Source organism: Saccopteryx bilineata, chromosome 2, assembly GCF_036850765.1.
Source record: "Saccopteryx bilineata isolate mSacBil1 chromosome 2, mSacBil1_pri_phased_curated, whole genome shotgun sequence".
NCBI lineage: Eukaryota > Metazoa > Chordata > Mammalia > Chiroptera > Emballonuridae > Saccopteryx > Saccopteryx bilineata.
Window position 1 is genome coordinate 327,041,210 of NC_089491.1, and position 22,677 is coordinate 327,063,886.

The 22,677-nt window shown below is 36.9% G+C and overlaps 1 protein-coding gene and 1 non-coding gene across 2 annotated transcripts in view; both read left to right on the forward strand.

Moving 5' to 3' along the window:
• Positions 1-22,677, forward strand: part of CPED1 (cadherin like and PC-esterase domain containing 1) — a 330,727-nt gene that overhangs the window by 165,529 nt on the left and 142,521 nt on the right. Inside the window, exons 12-15 of the mRNA XM_066262182.1 lie at positions 239-309; positions 760-810; positions 5,608-5,794; positions 6,805-6,973. Of these exons, the coding sequence (XP_066118279.1) occupies positions 239-309; positions 760-810; positions 5,608-5,794; positions 6,805-6,973 (478 nt within the window). The remainder of the gene's footprint in view (positions 1-238; positions 310-759; positions 811-5,607; positions 5,795-6,804; positions 6,974-22,677) is intronic.
• Positions 4,748-4,810, forward strand: LOC136327402 (U7 small nuclear RNA). Its single transcript, XR_010729624.1, has one exon. It is a non-coding gene; the product is annotated as a U7 small nuclear RNA (small nuclear RNA).

Consider the following 22,677-nt stretch of genomic DNA (forward strand, 5'->3'; position numbering starts at 1 on the left):
CTGACTTTTACCCTGGTTTTCTTCAAATGGGCTTCTGCTGATTAGAGATGATAGGATTTCCATCCCTCACTTGAGGCGAGATTGCCAGTTTTGAGGAACAAAATCCAAAGTGTCTCTTTGTGTTCAGCAAAATAACTATGCCCACACAGGAAAAAGAACAAAGATAGTGTGTTAGATGTAATCTACATGCATTTTGTTCATTTCATTGAGCCAGTGTTGTTTGGCATTGCATTTACAGGAATTCCTTCCCAGAAGATGAGAACATTGAGAAACCACAAGTGCCATTTGATGCAACTGAACATAAAAAAGGTAAAAGGATAGTCCTGTATAATTCAACATGGAAATTAGCATTGCTTGGGCAAAAAAACTCATAAAATTTATTTAGCATCATTGGCAATCAAAAATGAAAATTAAACAAAGAAGCATTGTTACCTTCATATATGGAGAGATTTTCTTCTTAAAAACAGTAGAGTTGGGCACTTGGCCAGTTGGCTCAGTGGAAGAGCATCAGCCCGGCATGTGGATGTCCCGGGTTCGATTTCTGCCCAGGGCACATAGGAGAACCAGTCATCTACTTCTCCACGCTCCGCCTCCCCCTTTTCTTTCTCTCTTTCTGCTTCTCTCTTAGAAGTACTTTCTGACATAATAAAGCTAAATAATAAAATGTCTTATTAAGTTATGCTGTGTGTGAGATTGCTGAATATGTATTCTTTTAATTTTGATTAATGGTTTTCAATTTCAACTTATTATTTCTTTTAGCTGTGGTTCCACAAGTTATGAATGCAACCAAAGAAGTACACTGCAGTAATGGTAAGTCCAGTGCAAGTGTTCCAACAGCGTTCTTCACAGGCACAGAGCTGTTTTGAATTTCATCATTTTATTTTATTTGTGTATCTTTAAGCTACTAATTTGTCTTAAATACATTTTCAGAAGTTATGAGGTTTCTCAACCAGTCTATTGCTATCACTTTTGTATAAGGAGATTTTTAGTTTTCTATTTGGGAACCTGAAATGTTCTGCTGTAGGCTTACTTATTTCATGTCAGTGACTTGCAAATTCGTTTGAGGCATCCTAGCATGTGAAGGCTCCACCTCGAAGGCTGCTCTAGTGGAAAAGTTCAGCTCTGCTGCTTTCTGCACTGAAAATCACCCCATAGTGATTCCTTTCCTGCCCAATCGCTGATGTATTGGCCAGGAGGACTTGAGTCAAATTTTCTTTATCATAGTTGAGTGCTGTTAAACTAATTTTCAATATATTTCTTCATGATTTTTTTTTTACTTAAGTATAATCAAGAAAAAAATATATATATTACATGTCAAGTATTATATGAATTTTGAAATTTAAAAATAATGCTTACTGCTCTGTATTATTCCAGGGGTCCTACAAATATATCATTCTAGAGAATCTAATTGATTTTTCCAAGATTACAGGGCTAGTAAATACCTGAGCTGGGTCACGAAGCAGCATCTTCAGACTTTTTGTCTAAAGCACATGAATTATCTATCTTATTATATTCTACATTATTATTATATTATAATATCCTATCTATCTATATATATTACATCCTATAATAACATGATGGAAAAATAAGAGTTCTACTCAGCCGTTTTTTTTGACAGTGCTTTTTAATCCTTTAGAACATATCATTGATGCTAAAACATACTTAAAAATGTAGTCTTTCACAAATAAAAACAACCTATTCTGGTTGTAAACTAAAGTCTAATGTATTATAAACAAGTCTTCTAATTTAATAAAATCTAATTTGTGTCTTTTAAAATATAATTTACTTCATTCATTATGTTTTAGTATTATCATTTAAATTAGGGTAGACTGAAAGGTTATGTATGGGTTAATAGAATTGACAAATATATCCAATTAAAACAATAGCATTTTAAATAAGGAATTGTTAATCAGGAAAAGATAACAGGTATTATTTATGCTGTTCTTTCCCTGCACTTACCATTCAATACCCTACTCCTAGAAAAATACGCACTACTCCACTCAGCTCTCCTAGGAGACGGGCGCCTAGTGTGTAGTGGGGAAGCAGGACCAAGATCAGAATGAATGTTTCCCAAGAGTCTGCCATGTGTTAGGCTCTGGGTTGACGCAGCGTCAGGAAAGGCCCCTCACCTCTTTGGCCTTCTATGTTCTTATGTATAAAATGAACCAACTAATATGAGATGATCTCATCCTTTTTTTTTAGTTCCCAGGCAATGTGGTGCAAATAATGTGAACACGTTAGATAAGTTCTTCAACCTTGTTCATGTTTTTATGTTAATCAAAACGAGTTTGACCTGTGTCTTCACAATTAATCTTCCTACTTTTACGGTGTAAGATTTTCAAGATAACTTAATAATGCCTCAGAACAGGTGGGATTATATTTCAGAGTCTAGGCTGTTCTCATGTTTAATATGAGTTATGATCATCCCTCAAGAGGGCAATAAAATTCTGTGGTTAAGAGAAATGCATTAAAAGCAACCCAGCCTTCAAATAACTTTACCATACATGGCTTGCCAAGTGGGTTAGGCAACCTGCTACCATCATACCCCACACTGGGTTCTCTGCACATCTAAGGTAGGCTGGCCGGGGACAAGTTGGAACTGGGTTGGGAAGGATGCCAGGGAAACACCAGGTGTTTGTAGGCAGTGATACGGATGACTCAGTCGACTATGACGTCAGGAGTAAGTCAGCTTTCAAGCAGGGGTCTAGGATGCAGCACTTAAGCCAGAGGAGGAGTTTCTGATGAAACCCAAAACAAGCACTTGCTAAAGTCTGGCTTAAAAGTAGAATTATGTGTTTCATCTCACGCGGGGCTGAGTTTTAGTGTTACCATGGGAGAACCCCACTATAAATTTTCACTTAAAAGTGAAAGCATCAACTACAGGGACATTAACTGCCCACAATTGTGTCATAGACAATATATATAATACTAACTTGAAGTACGTACATCTTCTATGATTACTATTATGGGAGGAAAACCCCTCCATGTTGTTACTTATTTAACTGGCTCTGAGCATAAAAATGGAGTGCACGTATTTGAATACCCTTTTGACTGGGCAGTGGTCCTCTGGGAAGCACCTCGCACCTCACTGAACTTCAGCTAGTTAAAGTGTACTGTTGGGTTCCCAACCTCCGTGTCAGTCAGCTCTCATGACCAGCAATGGCCTGCTTTTGACTTTACCAGAGTGCGGTGAACACCGACTATACCCAATTAAAGTCTTTGATGAAAAAACAACAACAACATAATTAACAAGTGGTTGAATTTGCATACAAAGCTATGGCCCTTTCCAAGATGAAATCTAATAACATACTCTCACCCTCATTCTTTTAGTTTTTTTATTTATTAGAATAGATTTAAGAGCTGGAATGACCATAAGAATTGTAGGCGCAATCTACCAGAAAAAAATTTTTGGTACCAAGTATAATTAAATCAGGCAGGTAGTTTACTCAATTCACTGACTTATCTCAAGAAAATTAACAATTATTTGTTTTTATAGAGTTTTTCCTACAATAAAATTCCAATGTCTCTTTTGTATTATTATTATTATTATTATTAATATTATTCTGAAATGAGAAACAGGAAGGCAGAGACACAGATTCTTGCATGCGCCGTCTAGGATCCACCCGGCATGCCCACTAGGAGGCGATGCTTTGCCCATCTGGGCCATTGCTCCTTGCAACCAGAGCCATTCCAGTGCCTGAGGCAGAGGCCATGGAGCCATCCTCAGCACCTGGGCCAACTTTGCTCCAATGGAACCTTGGCTGAAGGAGGGGAAGAGAGAGACAGAGAGAAAAGATAGGGGGAAGGGTGGAGAAGCAGATGGGTGCTTCTGTGTGCCCTGGCCAGGAATCAAACCCGGGACTTCCACACGCCAGGCCAACGCTCTACCACTGAGCCAACCGGCCAAGGCCTCTTTTGTGTTATTATTGTTCCTAATTTATACTAAAGTAGTTTTTCCTTCCACTGATTAAGAAAATCATGGACTGTGGGTCAATCATTTTTATTTTCATTGTTTTAATGAATGGTAGGAGTTACACCGTGACCTAGTTGGCAGGGCTAGAATAAAATATTCCTAAGGTTAGTGGTAGCCATTACCATGGATTTAGTGGTATATCCCCATGTCTGTCAAAGAAAAAAAAAATTTAGCTCTGTTGAAGCTCTAGCCTCAGGATGTAATGGGAGATGCGACAACAGGAGAGGAAGACAAGAAAGAAATTATGACACTCCTTGCCTACTTTTTTTTTGGGGGGGGGGCTTGGACTGAATTCTGGAGGTAATGTGAAACCATGAAAATATTGAAGACAAATCATCAGATTTGCTTTTAGAAAATTCATTGTGATAACCATATAAAAATAGAAGAGACAACAGTTAATATGATAATCTATTTTTTTTTATGTTAAGTTGTATAACTTTCCACAATAAATGCTGTTATCTTTTTTTGTTGCTAAGTTGTTAAACATCACTGAACATTGTATTTAAAGACAGGGCAAAGATGCTTTTATTTTCTAAATTTCTATTAAATTTCCTGTGTTTTTCTTTACTGGAACTTTGTATGTTGAAAAATATTTATGAAATTAAATATGGGTTAATATTTCTTTCAAAAACATTTGCTAAGCTTCTTTTGATTAATTTGGTTATTCCAGTTATGAACACCATATAATTTAGCAGTGGCTGATACATATTCCTGTATAGCTATTTTTCTTTCTTTCTTTTTTTTACAAAGATACTTTTAAAAAATTGGTCTATCAAGTGCTTACAGCTCTTTTTGGATTTGTCTAGTAGGTCTTCCGGTGTTTGCCGGAAGGCCCCCACCCCCCAAAAAAAATTGGTCTATCAAATAGAAACATTCTTAAACATTGCAATTATATAGTGATGAAAGATGATTTGACTGAGGATGGTAGGCACACAATGCATGTATCATAGAAATGTATACTTGAAACCTATATGATCTTATTAAACAATGTCACCCCAATAAATTGTTTAGTTTAGAAATTAAATTTAACAGGGTGACATTGATCGACAAGAGTGGCCAAATAAATTTAATCTTAAAAAGTGGCATATAATCAATGGTATGAAGTAATATGCTAAGTTCTCTAATAAGATTGAGCAGACTATAAAATTTTCTTTTTATACTTCAGTGTACTTTCTTAGGTTGAGTTGTCTGGGTTAGAAAGGGGGTGTCATGGTACCCTGTGATGTTTTTGTATCTGAGTGTCTGGTATAAGATCAGCATTCACATTCTTTGCTCCACTGTACTACCTGTAAGCTACTTTGTCAACCCAATGGCAATTTAATGACACTCCCCATTAAGAAAATTTTTTCATCCTCTGCTTGTACCCTCTGTCACCACTCTAGAGTCATCACCCCTGTTTATACTGTTGCTTGATACATGTAGTAAATGCCATGAACAATCCACTGGAGAGACATTTTCCCACCTTCTGTGCTTTTAAACTTTGAAGGGCTGAGCAAAAAAATATATGATCTACATAACACTAAGTAAAGTCAATAGCTGTTATATGAGGCAAATTCTACAAAATTTGACAAATCAAAGTCACAGATCAACTCTGACCTGTTGTCTTTTCTCTGTCATATTTTTTAAAATAACAGGGGAAGATATACAATGTCATATCAAGCAGATCTTCACGCATCCGCATTTGGAACTGAGTCCTGAATTTAACCCAAAGATCAAAGCTTATTACTCTGAGGTCCCATTTGATGTGGTGACAGTGACCATTGGAGCAGAAACTTCTAACTGTCAGTGCAAGGTGTACCTGCAGGAGCGGTCGGGGCCAAGGTATGGGAGGCCTCAGGGCTGAGTGAAGACATTCCAGTGAGAAAGACATATCTGAAACAAACTTTGAAGGTGGTTCAGAGTAAGTAAAGGCACAAGATCAGTTAGAGAGATTGCCAGTGTGAAATCTTTCCACTTTTCAAGTGTCATGTGGTAAAAAGTACACATCAGCGCTCTACTGATCTATTAGCAATCTGTGTATAAAATCTTGGAACCATGTTGTAACAAGACTTGATCTTGTGATATGAAATATTAAAGAGAATGTATTAAGGGTAAAGTTAGTTTATTGTCTTCATGTTTTTAGATTGCTGAAGAGTGAATCCTTCTGGACAGCAACCTCCTGCTACCCAACCCTACTCTTCAAGTTTTTGAATATCCAGGGATGGATTACTTAATAAACATGTTGATGACAGTTTGTGGATATAGTCACATTCACTTCCCTGGCCTCACTGGAATTTTGTTTTTCTGACCCTTTTGAGAGTCACCAACTATTTTTTTTTTGTAATTTTGAACAGAAGATAAAATATTTTTATATCCATGTTCTTAGCAAATAAGATACTCATGTTCCCACACAGTAGGGAAAGAAATGCTCCTGCTTCCCTGGGAGCCAAGAAATTATGGTAGAAATAAAAGAGAAATCAAGTCCAACAGACCTGGGTCCCAAACATAACTCTACCATGTGACTTGAGCAATTCATGTTCCAGTTCTATGTCATGGTCTCCATATTGAAAATGAGAACCATCACAGTTTTGTATAGAGTTGTGCTTATTAAACGAGATACTGTATGACACTGACAGATGGTTACTAAATATTAGTTCCTTTTTCTGTAGTTTAGAGGAGACATGACTTGCTCTGCAAGATGAATCTTAGTATATTAAAGTACTTTGAAAATGAAAAAATATATATTTCATGTTTTAGGTTTCTTAAGAAACTGTACTGGCCTTATACGAATTATAGGCATTTAATATTTATATGTGAATTTGTTTAGGCTGAATAGATGTTTCTTTCTCCAGCTTTGCCAACTACCCTCTGGGCTTAGGAGCAAACAGAATCTCAATGTTTGTGGCGGATGGCTCTCCGGACCAGGGTGAGACCCTGATCACATACAAACTCACCATCTACCGAGAGGACCGTCCGAGTCTGCCCTTGTTTGAAGACTTCACAGCCTGTGGTTTTGTGCAGGTAAGTGAAGGATCCATTTGCACTTGGATTGAATTGGAAGTGATGTTAACCCAGGTGAAAAATGCCAAATGAAAATTGTTAGGAAAAGAAGTATGCTTTTAAATCTGAACTGTAGTCTCATTTCAAAAAAGCAAATGTCTCAGCCAGGTATCTAAGACACCCTTGTTATGAGTGGTTTTCTTTTTAGTGGGGCGACTCCTTCTTACACTTACTGTGTTCAGTGGATTTATTGTAGTTGATGTTGAAAAAAATGCTTTAAGTACTCACACTTAGTTATGAAATTGGTTTTATATTTTTCTTTTAAATTGTGTTGTGTTTCTTGGATTCATCCCTGGATTTACTTTTGAAATTTTAAAATAGGTTCAGTAGAATGAATTTTAAGGATGAGAGGAAACTTTATGGAACTGTTTTACAGAAGGGAAAGCCAATGAATGAAATTAAATTTGCGTGGGTGGATATTTTACTAATTCACTTCTCAAACCTTGATCATTCCTAAAGGCTGTAGTTTCTCTTGTGAACAACACATTCTATTTTATGGCCCTGTTGGTTTTGGAGGAGAGTGATCATTACCCAGAGATATTGCCTTGTTTGATGGCAATGTCCTCTGTTTCTTTTTTCTTTTTTTTAGAATTCTATGTGTAAACTTATACATTTCCTTACATCATATACCCTCACGACAGGTGGTTCCAGGAAAGTAGTAATAGGTGCTATTATCACAGGTACTAATCCACTCAGAAATTATGATTGCAAATATATCATGTGACAGGAATTTATATGCTCCTGGGAGCATTGAACTACAGAGGAACTAGAGAGTCATGGCCGACTGGACCTCAGTGAGTGGTATTGATATACCATGTTTTTTCTTCAATGCAGTCACCAAATACAGTATTCTCTCCCTCTCTACCCACCACCACCACAATCTCATCTATTCCCCAGAGTTTAATAATATTTTTTAAAGGTACCCATAACTGAGATTTATATAATTCAAGGGAAGCCATATCTCTAATTTGTGAACTACCACCAATTCAAAGGCAATTTCACATCGGTCTAAAGATCTCAAGCAGGACAGAACCATTATCCAGAAAGATAATAATAGGTGACTTAAAATGGTGGGAAAGAGTGCAACTCCAAGGTCAAATAAGTTTATGAAGCATTGGGTTACACAGTTTCATACACTAGCTGAAATGACATGTCTTGAAAAGGAGACTGTACAATGTGTAACATTTCCAAACATATTTGATGTTGTCTTTGTGGAGTAGCTATTAAATATTCTTCTGTGCAACACAGTTGAGGAAACTCTGGGCTAGACTATGGAGACAACTTCAAAACAAGTTCCTTTTAGTTATCCACTTTTCTGTTTGCTTTGCTTTGAACCCAAAGAGAGTGAACTAGAAAAGCAGGTGCTACCGTCCTCCAGAAAATGGCAATGGCCTAGTCTGCTGCCAGGAAGAACTGCCCAAGGAAGACAACTGGGGAGAAACCCCCTTTTGTAAGTGGGGTTATTGGGGGCAAGAGGTGACACTGGAGTTTGGCAGCCAGACCACTAGATAACTCCTTGGTCTGTTGGTAGCATCTGATATTTTTTCCAACGTTTGCAGCTCCCCATGATCAAGAATCAAGAAAGGTTGTCAGAAGCTGGTATGGAAAGGCACTTACTTCACTAGAAGAGGATAGCCCCAAAGCTAGAAAGCACATGAGAAGATGCTCAACCCCGTTAGTCAACAAGGAAATGCAAATTGAAACTATAATGAGATACCGCTATCCACACACCACAATACACAATATTAAAAGGCCTGACAATACCAAGTGTTGGGGAGGATGTGGAACAATTTATCTTTTACACACTGTGGGGCAGAGTTTGCTCACTTTGGAAGACTTTGGTAGTCAATGTTACTAAAGGTAAACATGCATGTATCCTAGGCTCAGAATTTCTCCTAGCTATATACCCGAAATAAATGAAGTCATATGTCCATCAAAAGATATAGCCAAGAAACCTTTTTTTTTAACTTTTAAAATAATTTATTTGTAGAGCAGACTTGGGTATATAGTAATATTGAAAAGAATGCACAGTGATGCCTATAGACCCCCTGATCCCATGTGTGTGTGGTGTCCCCGTTACCAGCATCACTCACAAGTCTGGTACATTTTTTACTGAGGTGAACCTACATTGACACAACATAATTGCCCCAAGTCCATAGTTTACCCGAAGGCTTACTACTGGGTGTAGTACACTCTATGGGTTTATAATGACATGCATCCATCATTATAAAATCATACAGTATATTTTTACTGTCTTAAAAGTCCTTCATGCTCTGCCTTCTCACCCCTCTCACTTCCCACCAACCCCTGGCAACACCTGACCTTTTGATTATCTCCAGAGTTTTACTTTTTCCAGAATGACATATAATTGGAATCATATAATATGCAGCCCTCTCAGATTGTCTTTTTTCATGCAGTAATATACATTTAATGTTTGTTCATATCTTAATATTATGCCTTTATAATAATTCAAAGCTGTAAACAATTCAGTAAGAAAAGAGATAAACAAATTGAATATAATACTATTGAGATATATTTTTATTGAGCTATTTTAAAATAAATTAATGATTGATATACACTAAATGGATGAATCTACAAAAGATTACTTTGAGAAAAAGAATTCAGACATAAAAAGACATATTGAATTACATTTTTATCAACTTTAAGAACAGGTGAAACTAGCCTATGGTGATAGAAATTAGAATAGTGGTTACCGAGAAGGTGTGGGTATCACTAAGCATAAGCAAATTTTTGGGGCAAGTGTCCTATATCATAACCTGGATGGTGGTTACATGTAATTGGTTGGTAGATAGATATATAAAAATATAATTAATTAACTATGCTCTGAAAATTTGTGTAATTTACTGTATATAAAATACATAAACATGTATTTGGCTATTATAAATTAAATACACAAAAATATGTTTGCCTATTATGAATTATCTATATGGATTCAAATTTTATCTCAATAACATCAGAGAAAATCATTAGAGTGGGGAAGTATATATTATATTCCAAGACAGCTTCCCTTCTTAAATATCATATTGATTAGGAACCAGTCAATTACCATGAAATTATCTTAGACAAGTAAATCAGAAAAAACTAATAACTATATGATCCCATACATAGATGGGACATAAAAATGAGACTCAGGGACGTGGACAAGAGTGTGGTGGTTACTGGGGGTGGGGAGGGGAAGGGAGGGGGTGGGGGGCGAGGAGGGGCACAAAGAAAACCAGATAGAAGGTGACAGAAGACTATATGACTTTGGGTGATGGGTATGCAACATAATCAAATGTCAAAATAACCTGAAGATGTTTTCTCTGAACCTATGTACCCTGACTAATTAATGTCACCCCATCAAAATTAATAAAAAATTACCTTAGACAATAGATTATATTAGGTATTTGTTACTAGAATATGAAGAAAAATATTAGAAAATTTTTGTGGGAAGTACCTTACAAGTGATTGAAGGAAAGTATTTCAGTCATTTATAAGAATCATTTCCAGGTCTTAATTTAAAGTTTGTGTGTGGTCCCACAGCAGTACTGTATTTTATAACATGTAAAGTGTCTAATGAGTACTAGTATTTTTTATTCTTCCTTTTAGAAACTGTCAAATGAGTGAACAGATAATGAATAAATAATGTAGATTGCTTTAGACTCTTAATTAGGAACTGGGACAAGTCAATAGCAGTGATTTTCTCATCAGAAGCTCCAGTTAAAATTCTAATCCAGAGACCTTTCCCTTCTCTTTTATGTTTAATTTTATTAGAGTCTTTAGGATTCATTGCAAGTTGACACCGTGATGAAGAAAGAATACAAAGAGTAAAGGATATAATTTTCTATCTCCTATTACTTCTCAAGTATTTGAGAATTTTCAAATTAAGTTAATTGCTATACAGATATGCATTATGAGGCTTAAAAACTTTTAGTTTTCTGAATTTTTTTCGGTCAACATTTATTGTGCCTTCTTTCATTATATTCTTAAGGTTGAAATTCAGCGGAACTCTTGAAAATTAAGTTGTTCTAGTTGAATCTGCAAAACCCATACATGGAACTTAAAAGGAAATGAATTAAACTTTAATTATATTTTATTTGTTGGTAAAGGGGGGAAAAATTACAACCCCTCCTTACATTTCAAATTAGATTTTGGCCTAATGGGCTCCATTGTTAAATTTTAAATAAACGTAAAAGACAGTCTACCTTCAAATAACCGAAAAGGAGAATTGAGGTTGTGATACCAGCTTCCTAATTTCTCTCTCCCTCATTCTCTCTCCTTTGTTCTGAACATCAACTGTTTATTCGACCCTTTCACCAAAAGTCTAACAGGAAAGAGAAAGCAAATATAAGATTTAACGGTCAATTAAAAAATTAGTTATTATGACTTTTTGGTAAATAACAAGGTAAGTTAATTTACTTATTAATAGACATTTTGTACCCTTTATATGTTCAAACATTGGTAAGTACCTACTTAGTCATAATTAACTATTCAGGTTTAGCATCTGCTTCTAATTATATTGCCAGTTGGACTTTGTATATATCTGCCACAGAGGCAACTCAGTACCAGCAAGGGAGAAAGGGCTCATGTACGTGACTTACATAAAGCAACCAGTTTTTGGAACAGGGTTTCTCAACCTTGGCACTATTGATAGTGGGGTTGGATAATTCTTTGTTTGGGGAGCTATGCTCTGCATCACAGGATGTTTATTTAGTAGCATGTCTGGCGTTTGTCTATTAGATTTTAGTAGTATGTCCCTTTCCGAGTGGTGACAACCCAAATATTGCCACTGTTGCCATTAAATCTCCTGCGATGGGTAAAATAGAACACAATTGAAAACCACTGATAGAAACCAAATAGAGGTCTTATTTTCCTGCTTTCTATTAGGAAATCTATTAAATCTCAAGTGATATGAATTATTTAGAAGTAATCCTTCAATGTGAAATGTTGAAGAATCAACATTCTTATCTTTTTTCATCCCTGTCTTTTTTTTTTTTTTTTTTTACCATTTCTGGAGTCGACGGTATTACTCTCATGATCTTTATTCTACTTCCTCATTTACCTTCTTTTCTGTCTAATGTAATTATTATAATCAGACATATGCATTCAATTATAGAAAACATGATTCTTAATAAAATTTTAGAAAGTCATATAACATGCACAGACTGTTATTTAATTTTGATTTACCCATAAGTAGCATAATGTTTTGTGCTTAGGAAGAAAGATTTATAAAGTAATAAACTGTTGTTAGGGCTGGGATATGTCATGCTTATGAATTAATAAAATATGTTTATGTTCTGAGGAAATTAAGATACCTATGGGGAAATATTTCTTTTACTATCTCTTTCCAAATCAAAATTTTTTTACGTGGATAACAATATAGCATCCACAGAAGTTGATTTCTATAGATGATCTATGGTCTCATGTACATGTTGCCCAGAAAACGTTTTTCCAGAACGAATGAAACCCACAGAGAGGTCACCTAGCAGACGCGTAGGAGAATATGTTTCATGAATCCACTTCTAGAAACAGCTTTCATTTTTAAATAGACTGCTATTAATAAAAGGAAAATACCAAAGAAAGAGAAAATGCCATTGGAAAAACGTCTTGTCTAGCATTTAGCTACACATTTAAAACTGGCATTTCTTGCTCTCTTTAAAAAAAATTAATTAACGATCTAGATGCTGAGTTATTAAATGATGTGTGAATGACTCAAGTGTTAGCATTTGGGAAAGCCTTACAATTTTCACACTTATTTTTTGTATCTTTCGTTGGACGATTACCAAACAACTCAAATTATAGTTGCCTAACATATTAGCAAATATCCATAATAAAAGAACAGATGAGCATTTATCAATAACTACTAAATAAAATACTTTCTTCATCTCCAAAGTTGTAATATCAATTAAATATGCATTTTACTGGTTTATAGTTACCTTGCCTTCCTCAGTATGCTGGAGAAATGTGATTTAATTTTTCAACAATAGCTTCCGTTGTAGGAAATGCTCAGTGTTTTCATTGCAAAAGTCAGAAGGTGTTCTTGCTCTTATAAAGAGGAGAAAGCTTTGTTTCCCCTGTGAAGATTATTTTATCAAAGCAAATTCTGCATCTTAATGAAGTATGTCGGGAATTTTTCTAACCTAGTGCTGAAAAGCCATGGACCGGACCCACGGCTCATGCCCCCAGCCGCCATGGAGGGAGCCTGGGGCGTAAGTTCCCACTGTGCTTCTAACCGGTGGACCTGGTGTGTCGTAGTATAAGGCATTTATGCTCCCTAGAGTCCGTTTCCCTCTCCTTAAGGACGGAACTAGTAATAGTACCTATCTTATGAAATTGTACAGAGGATTTAATTAGGTCATAAATGCAAAGTTTTAGCTCAAGCTTGGTCCATGATTAAGTGCTCAGTCAATATTGAATCATCAGCAGCAGCATCATCATGAAAACTCTTTTCGTCCAGATGCTCCTCAAGGGATTATGTGCAAGTATAGAGAGAAGGAAAAAAAAGGGGAGAAAGAGAACAGCAAAAAAAAATAGGAGTCAATAATGCTAAGAACTGTCTGGGAGTCAGAGAGAAGAGGGAGTGACGTAGGCTTTTCCATGTTTTTTGACATGCATGAGTCCTGGGTGCTTTTGCCTTAGGGTCTCTGTCTGTGACAAAAATACTTAAAATTATATGTTACTACAATTTTGATATGAAGATGGATATGTTACTATTTTATATAGAGAGATAATATTGAATATAAACTATAATTGAAAAATAAAATTTAAAAACATCTAACTAAACAAATAAAAACATCTATAAGTTAAAAACTAATCCTACCTATTTTTATATTCTATGAAGAAACATTAGAAGTGACTTTAATTATTGAAAAACACCAAATGAAAACAAGAAAACAAAATTTATTTCTGTTGCAGATTTTAAAATTAGCATATAGAGAGACTATTTTCTTTGACTTAAAAAATCTATTTTTTCTTCTAATTTTAAAGGAAATTTGGACATTTTCCTGGGCTCCTAAATGTATCACACCCTGGACACTGATGCCACTGAGCTTCTGCACTTCATAGGGACATTGTCTCCCCTCTTGTAATTCACTCTGAGGGGTAGCAACAGCAGAGACACCATGTCCTTGCCAGTGATCTGGGCTGTGGGCATTCCTTTAAATCTTGTTAAGTGCCCTTGACTTATAATAAACAGCCCTTTGCAAGTGTTTCAAGATCTGAGTGCAGAGACTGAGCTTTCTTCACCAGCCTCTCCAAAAGCCTGTGGGCAGTGAGGACTGTGAAGTTTTATTCCCATGAGCAGTTTACACACCCTCCTTAGTATCCAGGAAGCTTTTCCATGCACCGGAGGCTAGAAAAATTTTGTTTAGAGCAATTTTCTTGCAAAGCAAGCAAAGGTAAGTGGGATGCCTTCTTTAATTCATGGTCTATTTTAGCGCTTCTATAAATGATCTTTCTGAGCTGCTGAAAAAAAGTTATGTTAAGCGCTCGCATAAGTTTATGTAGCTTATGGTCAGATGAATTACCATTCAAATAAAAACTTCTGCTCGGCACATCTGTTCTCCATGTTTCTCCAAGTCACATCTGCTTCCTTTACATGAAGAAACAAACTTTTACTACCGTTAGCGCAGTAATGCCAATACGATACGGAAGGCTATTGGGTCTTCCTGGCTTCCGCGGGCATCCAGAAAGGTTTCCCTGAGGACAGCTCTTGGCTGTGTACACTTATTTTCATTTGAAGTTTATGTTTTGGGATTCTAAGAATTAATCTTCTGATTTCTGAGCTGGGTAGGGAAGGAGGTTTTTAAAGAAAATAGTCCAGTTAGAGTAACCAGATTTCAACTGTGTCATTGGAAACTTTGAAAGAAGTTGTGACCAAAAGAGCAGCAGATAAAGGGATGCCCTTCTGAGAACACCAATTCCCAATATACACTTCTTCATTGGCTTTAATTGTGCCAAAGGGCCCTTAGATCTTTTCTGTCTCCCTCTCCATCCATTTTCATCCTCATTTCTCAAGCCCACACTGACTGTAGCAACGGTACAAACCAGGATAGCGAGGAAGGTGATGAGAGAAGGGGGAGAGGTTGGTGTTAGGCTTAACATTTTTATAAGTCCTCCTACCAAACCAAGTCTAGAACATGACTTATTGTATAAAAAGACAGTTTTGGCTTCATCAAACAACAGAATTTGGCTCTATATAAGGCAAGTAAAAGCAAAAATGATTCTTCTGCACCAGTAAGTCTTAACATTTTAGAAGAAATAATGTACTCTTTTGAATATCTCAGGAAAGTTTTGATCCTTTGTCTCAAATAATGGGTAACCACCTCCAGTGCTGTGTATAATTTCAGAATTATGAAAAGCCCCAGATAGTAAATTCTTATCCCTGTATCTCACAATATAAAATAAAATATAACTACAGAGACAAACATACGAAGGTCAGTTTTATTTCTGGCCTAAACATACAGGATTATAACTCAATTTATTGAGCACCTACTTTGTGCTAGCAATGATACTAGGTGTTTACATATATTATTTCATTCATAACATTTTAATTATCATGAAATTATTGTATTTAACAATATTACAGTTTGGAATCATGTGTGGTCTTTCAATGATTTCTATGAACACAGAGAATTAGCAATTATTATAGTTTTCAAAGCAAAATGCCACTAAATCTAAGATTGCCTTAGAAATAAACATCTGTGAGGAGCTACATATCCATCGCTTTTTTTCCCCATATCCATTGCTTTTTTCCCCCAAAGGTTCAAAAAATGGTTATGAGTTGTAGAAAATAGTGGTTCTAAAAACACAAGGAAATTTGATGATATGTCATTTCGACTATTTATATTGTCCTCATTAGTCAAAGCCATTGATGTGCCTTCTCTCAGCAGGCTATAACAAATTGTTTTTTTGTTCAAAGAAAGGGAGGCCTAATGTCTCAATTAGGTAATGCTGAGAAAATTTCCACATGCATTTGACCAACTGGACCATTTCCTTCAAAGGCATGTGCTGTCAGAACAAGAAGGAGGGGTGGGGTGTTTCTTGCAGATGGTTTCACCGAATGTAGAACTACAAACTGGTTTGACATGTGTTCCCTGGAGGCAGAATTAGGACACTTTACTGCCTGACATATTTAACTTCTTTTGAAAATGCTGCTAATTTGTCTTCCCACCCCCCTTTTTTTTACCCACATCCTTTTTTAGGCAAAACTAATGAGTTTAAAACACTGAGCATGACCTCACCCTTCAAAGCACATCAGGCTGGCCAGCCGGCAGCCCTCCGACTCTGAGATCCCATCCTTCAGCAGTATGGTGCACACTTCCACTGGCTCTTCCAGGTTTCTGCCTCTTCCACTCTCCATCCTGCTCCACTCCCCACATTGCTTGCTTGAGGCTGACCTTTCCAGACCTACTGATTTAGAAAATAAATATTGCATGTGGGATGCTTGACCTGATAGGTTATTTTAAAATTAAATTGTTGATAAAGTTAAGAGACCCACATTTCAAAGATTCAAGAAATAGTAGAAAGAGAAGAATTTTCTTTAAGTGAAATAACCTCTCTTAAACACTTTGATCAAAACATTATTTGTAGCCCTGGCCAGTTTGCTCAGTGGATAGATCATTGGTCTGGCAAATGGACGTCCTGGGTTTGACGTCCCTTCTGGGTTGGATGTCTCTTCTCCTCCCACAGCCAGTGGCTCAGTTGATTCGAGTGTGGCCCCAGGTGCTGAGGATAGCTCAGTTGGTATGAGCGTGTCAGCCTCAGACACTAAAAAGAGCTCAATTGATTTGGGCATTGGCCCAAGATGGGGGTTGCTAGGTGGATCCTGGTCTGTGCGCTAGCAGGAGTCTGTCTCAATACCTCCCCTCCTCTAACTTTAAAAACAAACAAACAAACTAACAAAAACATTATTTGTGTTGTTTGAATTTGAGTTGTAGTTCATCACTTCCTGTTGGAGACCTTGAGCAAGTTTCTCATCTATCAGGTAGGGATATAACAGTACAGACTTAGGATGATTTTAAGTCAAAACTGAATTACTATTGTAAATAGCTTGTAATGGTGCTCAGGCACAGAAAGAGCTTAATATACATGTTTGCAAAGTATAAATGGACATATAAATAAACTGTCTGTCTTGAGGTTGGTATAAGAGGAAATTTAAAACAGGATCTTTCTTTCCTACTGAGGTCTAGTAAACTGAATTGGAGATTTTAAAATTTACTTATTAGTCTAGACATAATAAGATATAAGAAATGTGAAAGGCTTTGCAGAACAAACTACGTGTGCTAATAAACTATACTGTAAATTTTGTAGCGAATGTGATAAAACAAAAGCTCCAGACTGCAAAAAATTGCCCTGAAATGTGTTTTTATTTTGATAGTTGCACAATTCTGAATGTCATCTTATTAGCAGTATCAACTACGAGACTGAGAATTCAAGTGCTATTTAATAAAAAGAAGAGGTATTTTCTGTTTGTTTGTTTTTTCTTTTTGCTGAACACAAGAACATCTTTTACAGATATTATTGCTGGATTCCATTAAAGGTAAGGAGACTGATGCTTTTGTGCCACTTTTAAAAATGAGCAGTGAAGGGTGATGACAGCCCTGTGTCATCAGGCACAATGTGTAGTCATCACGTGATTTAAAGTTTTAGCATGTATAATCTCTAAGAAAACTATCATTTTAAAAGCCATTCCTTCAAGAGACAGTAAATTTATTCATACCTGATAATAAACTAGATGATAAAATGTCTCATTATATATATTCACGTCATAATTTTGACCAAAACTTCTAACCCCTCTTTACTTTTTTAAAATCAGAATTTGTTCCAAATGACTTTAGGATATTTCCCACATGCCAATTACCTCTGCACAGATGCGGGCATCCCCAAACTACGGCCCGCGGGCCGCATGTAGCCGCCTGAGGCCATGTATCCGGCCCCCTGCAGCACTTCCGGAAGGAGCACCTCTTTCATTGGTGGTCAGTGAGAGGAGCACTGTACGTGGCGGCCCTCCAACGGTCTGAGGGACAGTGAACTGGACCCCTATGTAAAAAGTTTGGGACCTGGTTTGTCACCTTTGAGAACACTTAAAATGCATAGTATCTGACATTGTCTCAGCACTTACTCTGTGCCTGATCCTATTCCAGTTGGCTTTACATTTATTAACTCAGTTCTCAAAACAAAACAGCATGAGGGAAATACTTTGATAATTCCCATTTCACAGATGGAGAAACAGGCACAGAGAACTTGTTCAAGGTCACATAGGTTACAGTGGCAGAGCCCATGTTTGAACCCAGGAAGCCTGATTCTAGAGCACTGCTACTTACAAGCTATGCTCTTAGTCATTCCATTTCAGAACTAGATTGCTGAAATAAGCATATATTTACCAAAGGTTTTGGCTCTAAAACTTAATTTGAAGGTTATTTTTAGAAACTTGTAGTCAGTATTTTTTCTTTCTTTTTAAAATAATTTTATTTAATTAATTAATTTTATTTTTTTAGTGCTCAAAAGAGAGACAGACAGACAGGAAGGGAGAGAGATGAGAAGCATCAACTTGTAGTTGTAGTACTTTAGTTGTTTATTGATTGCTTTCTCATATGTGCCTTGACTGGGGTAAGGGGGCTGCAGCTGAGCCAGTGACCCATTACTCAAGCCAGTGACCTCTGAGCTCAAGGCAGTGACCATGGGCTCATGTTTATGATTTCATGCTCAAGTCAGTGACCCTGTGCTCAAGCTGGTGAGTCTACATTCAAGCTGGTGACCTCAGGGTTTTGAACCTGAATCCTCAGCATCCCAAGTCAATGCTCTATCCACTGCACCATCATCTGGTCAGGTCAATGTTTTCTTTCTATAAAAGAAAATTTTCAAGTGAAGTTAGGTTAAAGGCAACCTTCAGAAATCCTCTTTGTCAATGATATCTCAATAAAATTGGGGAAAAAATACTCTCAACACATACTATTATTAATATAGTGAGAAGGTCCTAAGGAAAGGGGCAAGTTTACCAGGGAGCCCTGCGACAATTATGCAGGGAATGGGGGGAAAGGCTCCAGTACCCAAAGCCATGAATGGCGAAGATATCACTAGAGAAAGGTGTGTGTCTCTAGCTATACATTGACCAATAGCTCTGTGGGCAACATTTATATTCATTTTTAAGCCATTTGTGCAGGTTGTATTCCACTGTCACACTAAACTTCAGAGTTAAGGGATCTTGACTATCCCCTCACCCTGCATATTAGTAAGCCTCTATAACCTGTCAAGGTCCACCCTGAATAACACACCAAGGTTCATCGCCAGTAAGTGGCAGAGTGAGGAGTGAGGGTGAGAGCCTGTGGCTAGTTCTGGAACCTCCTGGAAGTTTGCAGCTGTGCTTTATGTAGAAGGATTATTGGAATCCAGACCCAGGCAGGTTTCTTGGGGTCCCTGAGCCTCCTCTGTATCTCCTTAAGAAAGTCTTTAATGCAAAACTGCTATTTCTAAATTTATAAAATAAATAATGGGTTGTAAATTTGCTGACAACTTTTCTTGACTAAAAAGAAGGACACTATTTCTTTTTTAGAATATGTACTCTGCTATCTCATACCCTTATTTGTAAAGACTTAGTGACAGCCACCCGATACAACAGTATAAAAACTATAACAACATTTTTGATGAAAGGAAGGTGTCATACTTAGAGATAGTTATAAATCATTATTTAAAAAATTTTTTTGAGTGATGTCTCCAAGGATACTTACTTTATTAATCTACAAATGTTCAATTGCTGATCAACAAATACATTTTGCCTGTGTCAATACCAGCACAGAATGAAAAAATAATAATTTGTGTAAAGCCCCCAAAATAGCATGCAATGCCTGGGACTGTCTGGCATCCTCTTTCCCATGCTAAGTCCATCTGTGATCACAGTAACCCCTTGCCTGGCCTGCAGCCCTCCCTGCCAACTGGCCACATGCCGCTGGAGAACAGCCTCTCGCCCCCTTTCATAACCAGGGCACAAATATTAGATGAATTTCCTTTGAACCCTGCTTCCTCTTGGCTCTTGACATTGTCTACCTCCTTAGAAGAAGCGCTACAGGTTCTGGGAGCCACACTATCCCTTATTAATCATCTTTTTCTCTTTTTTCCTGGATGAGCAAATATGAAAAGAATTTTTACACATCTCCAAGGTATTTGCTACATTATTACCATGATTGGAAACCTTGTCCCATTCCTTAAATATTTAATTAGAATCTGTGACTGCTCTATGTGGACTATTAACTGCTTAGCCCTTAAAAAGATTACTAGGTTTCTCTGCATAACAGTAACAATAATTAAAAAATTACAGTAATTTTCTATATGCTGCTGCTTCTGAGAACCAGTTTCCTTACTACCTTCATGTGTAACTGACCAGACAATAGCCAATCCTTGTTTATATAACTCAACTTATTAAAATAATATGTGTTCCATGTTAGAAGGAAGCATTCTAAGATATTATATTCTTTTTAAGACCATTATCCAGTTAGAACACTTTACCCATAACACTAATAATTTCCAGCTGTCCCAAGTCCTAAAAGTAAAGCGCCAACCCCCCCAAATATATTTTGTTACTGAAACATATGTAAATAATTATGAATATCAAAACCATACTGGCATTGGTTTTTAGACTCTCTCCAAAACTGTAGGGAAAAAATGCCTTTAATAAGTATGTTGATAGATACATCCGACTTCGAAGTTGCCTTGCAGACCCGCAGAATAAAGATTTCATTTTTTATCAGGTATAGTAAAAAATGGTATCAATTTTAAATTTCACATTAAACAAAAGAAAAAAACCCCGACATTTATGCAGTTTATTCTTTTGATTTGTAAACCTCAGATTTTTCCAATCCACCCTGAGTATCTGTGGGTGGAGAGTGATGGCCACCTTTTAATAAAATTCTAATTTGGGGAGATCAAAGAGAGCCTCTGATTAATCATAAGTTTGTTTTTGTTTGTTTAGTTTTTAAAAAGCAAAACAGAAGTGCATGGGTTCATTAGACCAAAAAAAAAAAAAATGAGGAAATACACATTTAAATCTTAAAATGTTTAATTGAAATGTATTTTTAAATAAACTTACCTTGTAATTTTTGCATGGGAGGCACTCACAACCTCATTCAAATGCTATTTTAGAACAGATTGGGTTCTCATACCCATTACCACAATATTGTTCAGAATGGTAGCATCGTTGTTGCATACAAATCTTTATTCTAACACTGCTCTTAGTTAACAGTCTCTCCCTGAGGCGTGCTCTCTGTCTCTCTGCCTCCTCCCTGCCTCTCTCTTTCTAAGTCTCTCTCTCTTTGTCTCTTTTTCTTATTTGCACATACACATGTGTACACACACACACACACACACACACACACACACGTGCACACAGAGTAAGTTTCCCCAGGCCAAATCCTACATCTTTGATCATCCCACTTAGCATAATGCCTAGAAAATTCTTAATTAATAAATGGAAAATTAAATGACACTTCCAAGCTAAATATAAAATAATAAAATATATGTTTATTTTTTTTAAAGTTATGCTGTAACTCATATGATTACACCCTTTCAAAAATTTTAAAATGCATTATTACATTTGTAAGAGAATAGTGTTGGCATAATTCCTGTCTCTGGAGGTTAACCAAATAATGCAAAGTTTCTAAATTCTTTGTGTCTTAGTTTTTTTAAAAAAGGCCTTCTTCTTAGCCTCAGACTTTCACAGGCTCAGCAGCAGCAAGTGATGGGATGGAACAGAGAGAGAGGTCACCTTCGGGGAATGTATTGCTCATCAAAGAAGGTTACCTACTTCCCTTCACTCCCAACTGGGGAAGCTAGAGGGGCCATGATTTTTCATGTCTTAGGTAATCACTTTCAGAGTTTGGAGATGACTTCAAAAAGAAGGAAATGTGCTCGTGTGTATTGTTGGATGTCTGCTCAGTTACAAGGCTTGAGTGGCCTTGTACTATGAGGAAGGAGAAGGAACTTTGTGAAATAAGGCAGTTGGTGAGGTTCACCAGGCTACAGAGGGGAAGAGCATATATTTTTATCTACCCCTAGGGGTATATCTCGGGACCTGTAGATCTGTCTGTCCCAGTGCAGTCCCCAGAGTTGAAGCTGTGGAATGTAGAAGGAACTAGGTTCTCTTATATGGCACAAAAGATACCTGAGCCTATGAGTCAGGATCAGCTAGAAAAGCTGGATGAGCCTCTGATTGCTCCAGGCCCCTGCTTCCTAATCAGGACATATATGAGGCCACCTCCAGCCATAGTAAGTGTGGACAGTGGTCTAGGCCAGCAGTCCCCTGCCCTTCCTCCTAACTCAGATCAAGAAGAGTGAATTCATCTCCTTCCCTTTCTTCTTTTTTCTCTCTTTCCTTCTCTTTCTCTTTTTACCTTTCTCTCTCCCTCTCCCTCTCTCACCCACCCCCTTCTCAGGCATGCTATCTCTGAAGCACCCCCTAGCCTTTCCCCCAGACATGTATGTCCTTGCTTTTATTCTCCTAAGATCCAAGGACCCTTATTTTGCAACTTGTTCCCTTAACCCATACAGCCCAACTGGCTCACTTTTCTACTACTGACTTTCTAAAGAAACTTTTGCTTGTATTTGAGTTTTTATTTCTGGGGGGAAAAAAGAAAAGAAAAGTGAGTTTAGGAAAACTATGAGAAACCAGATTC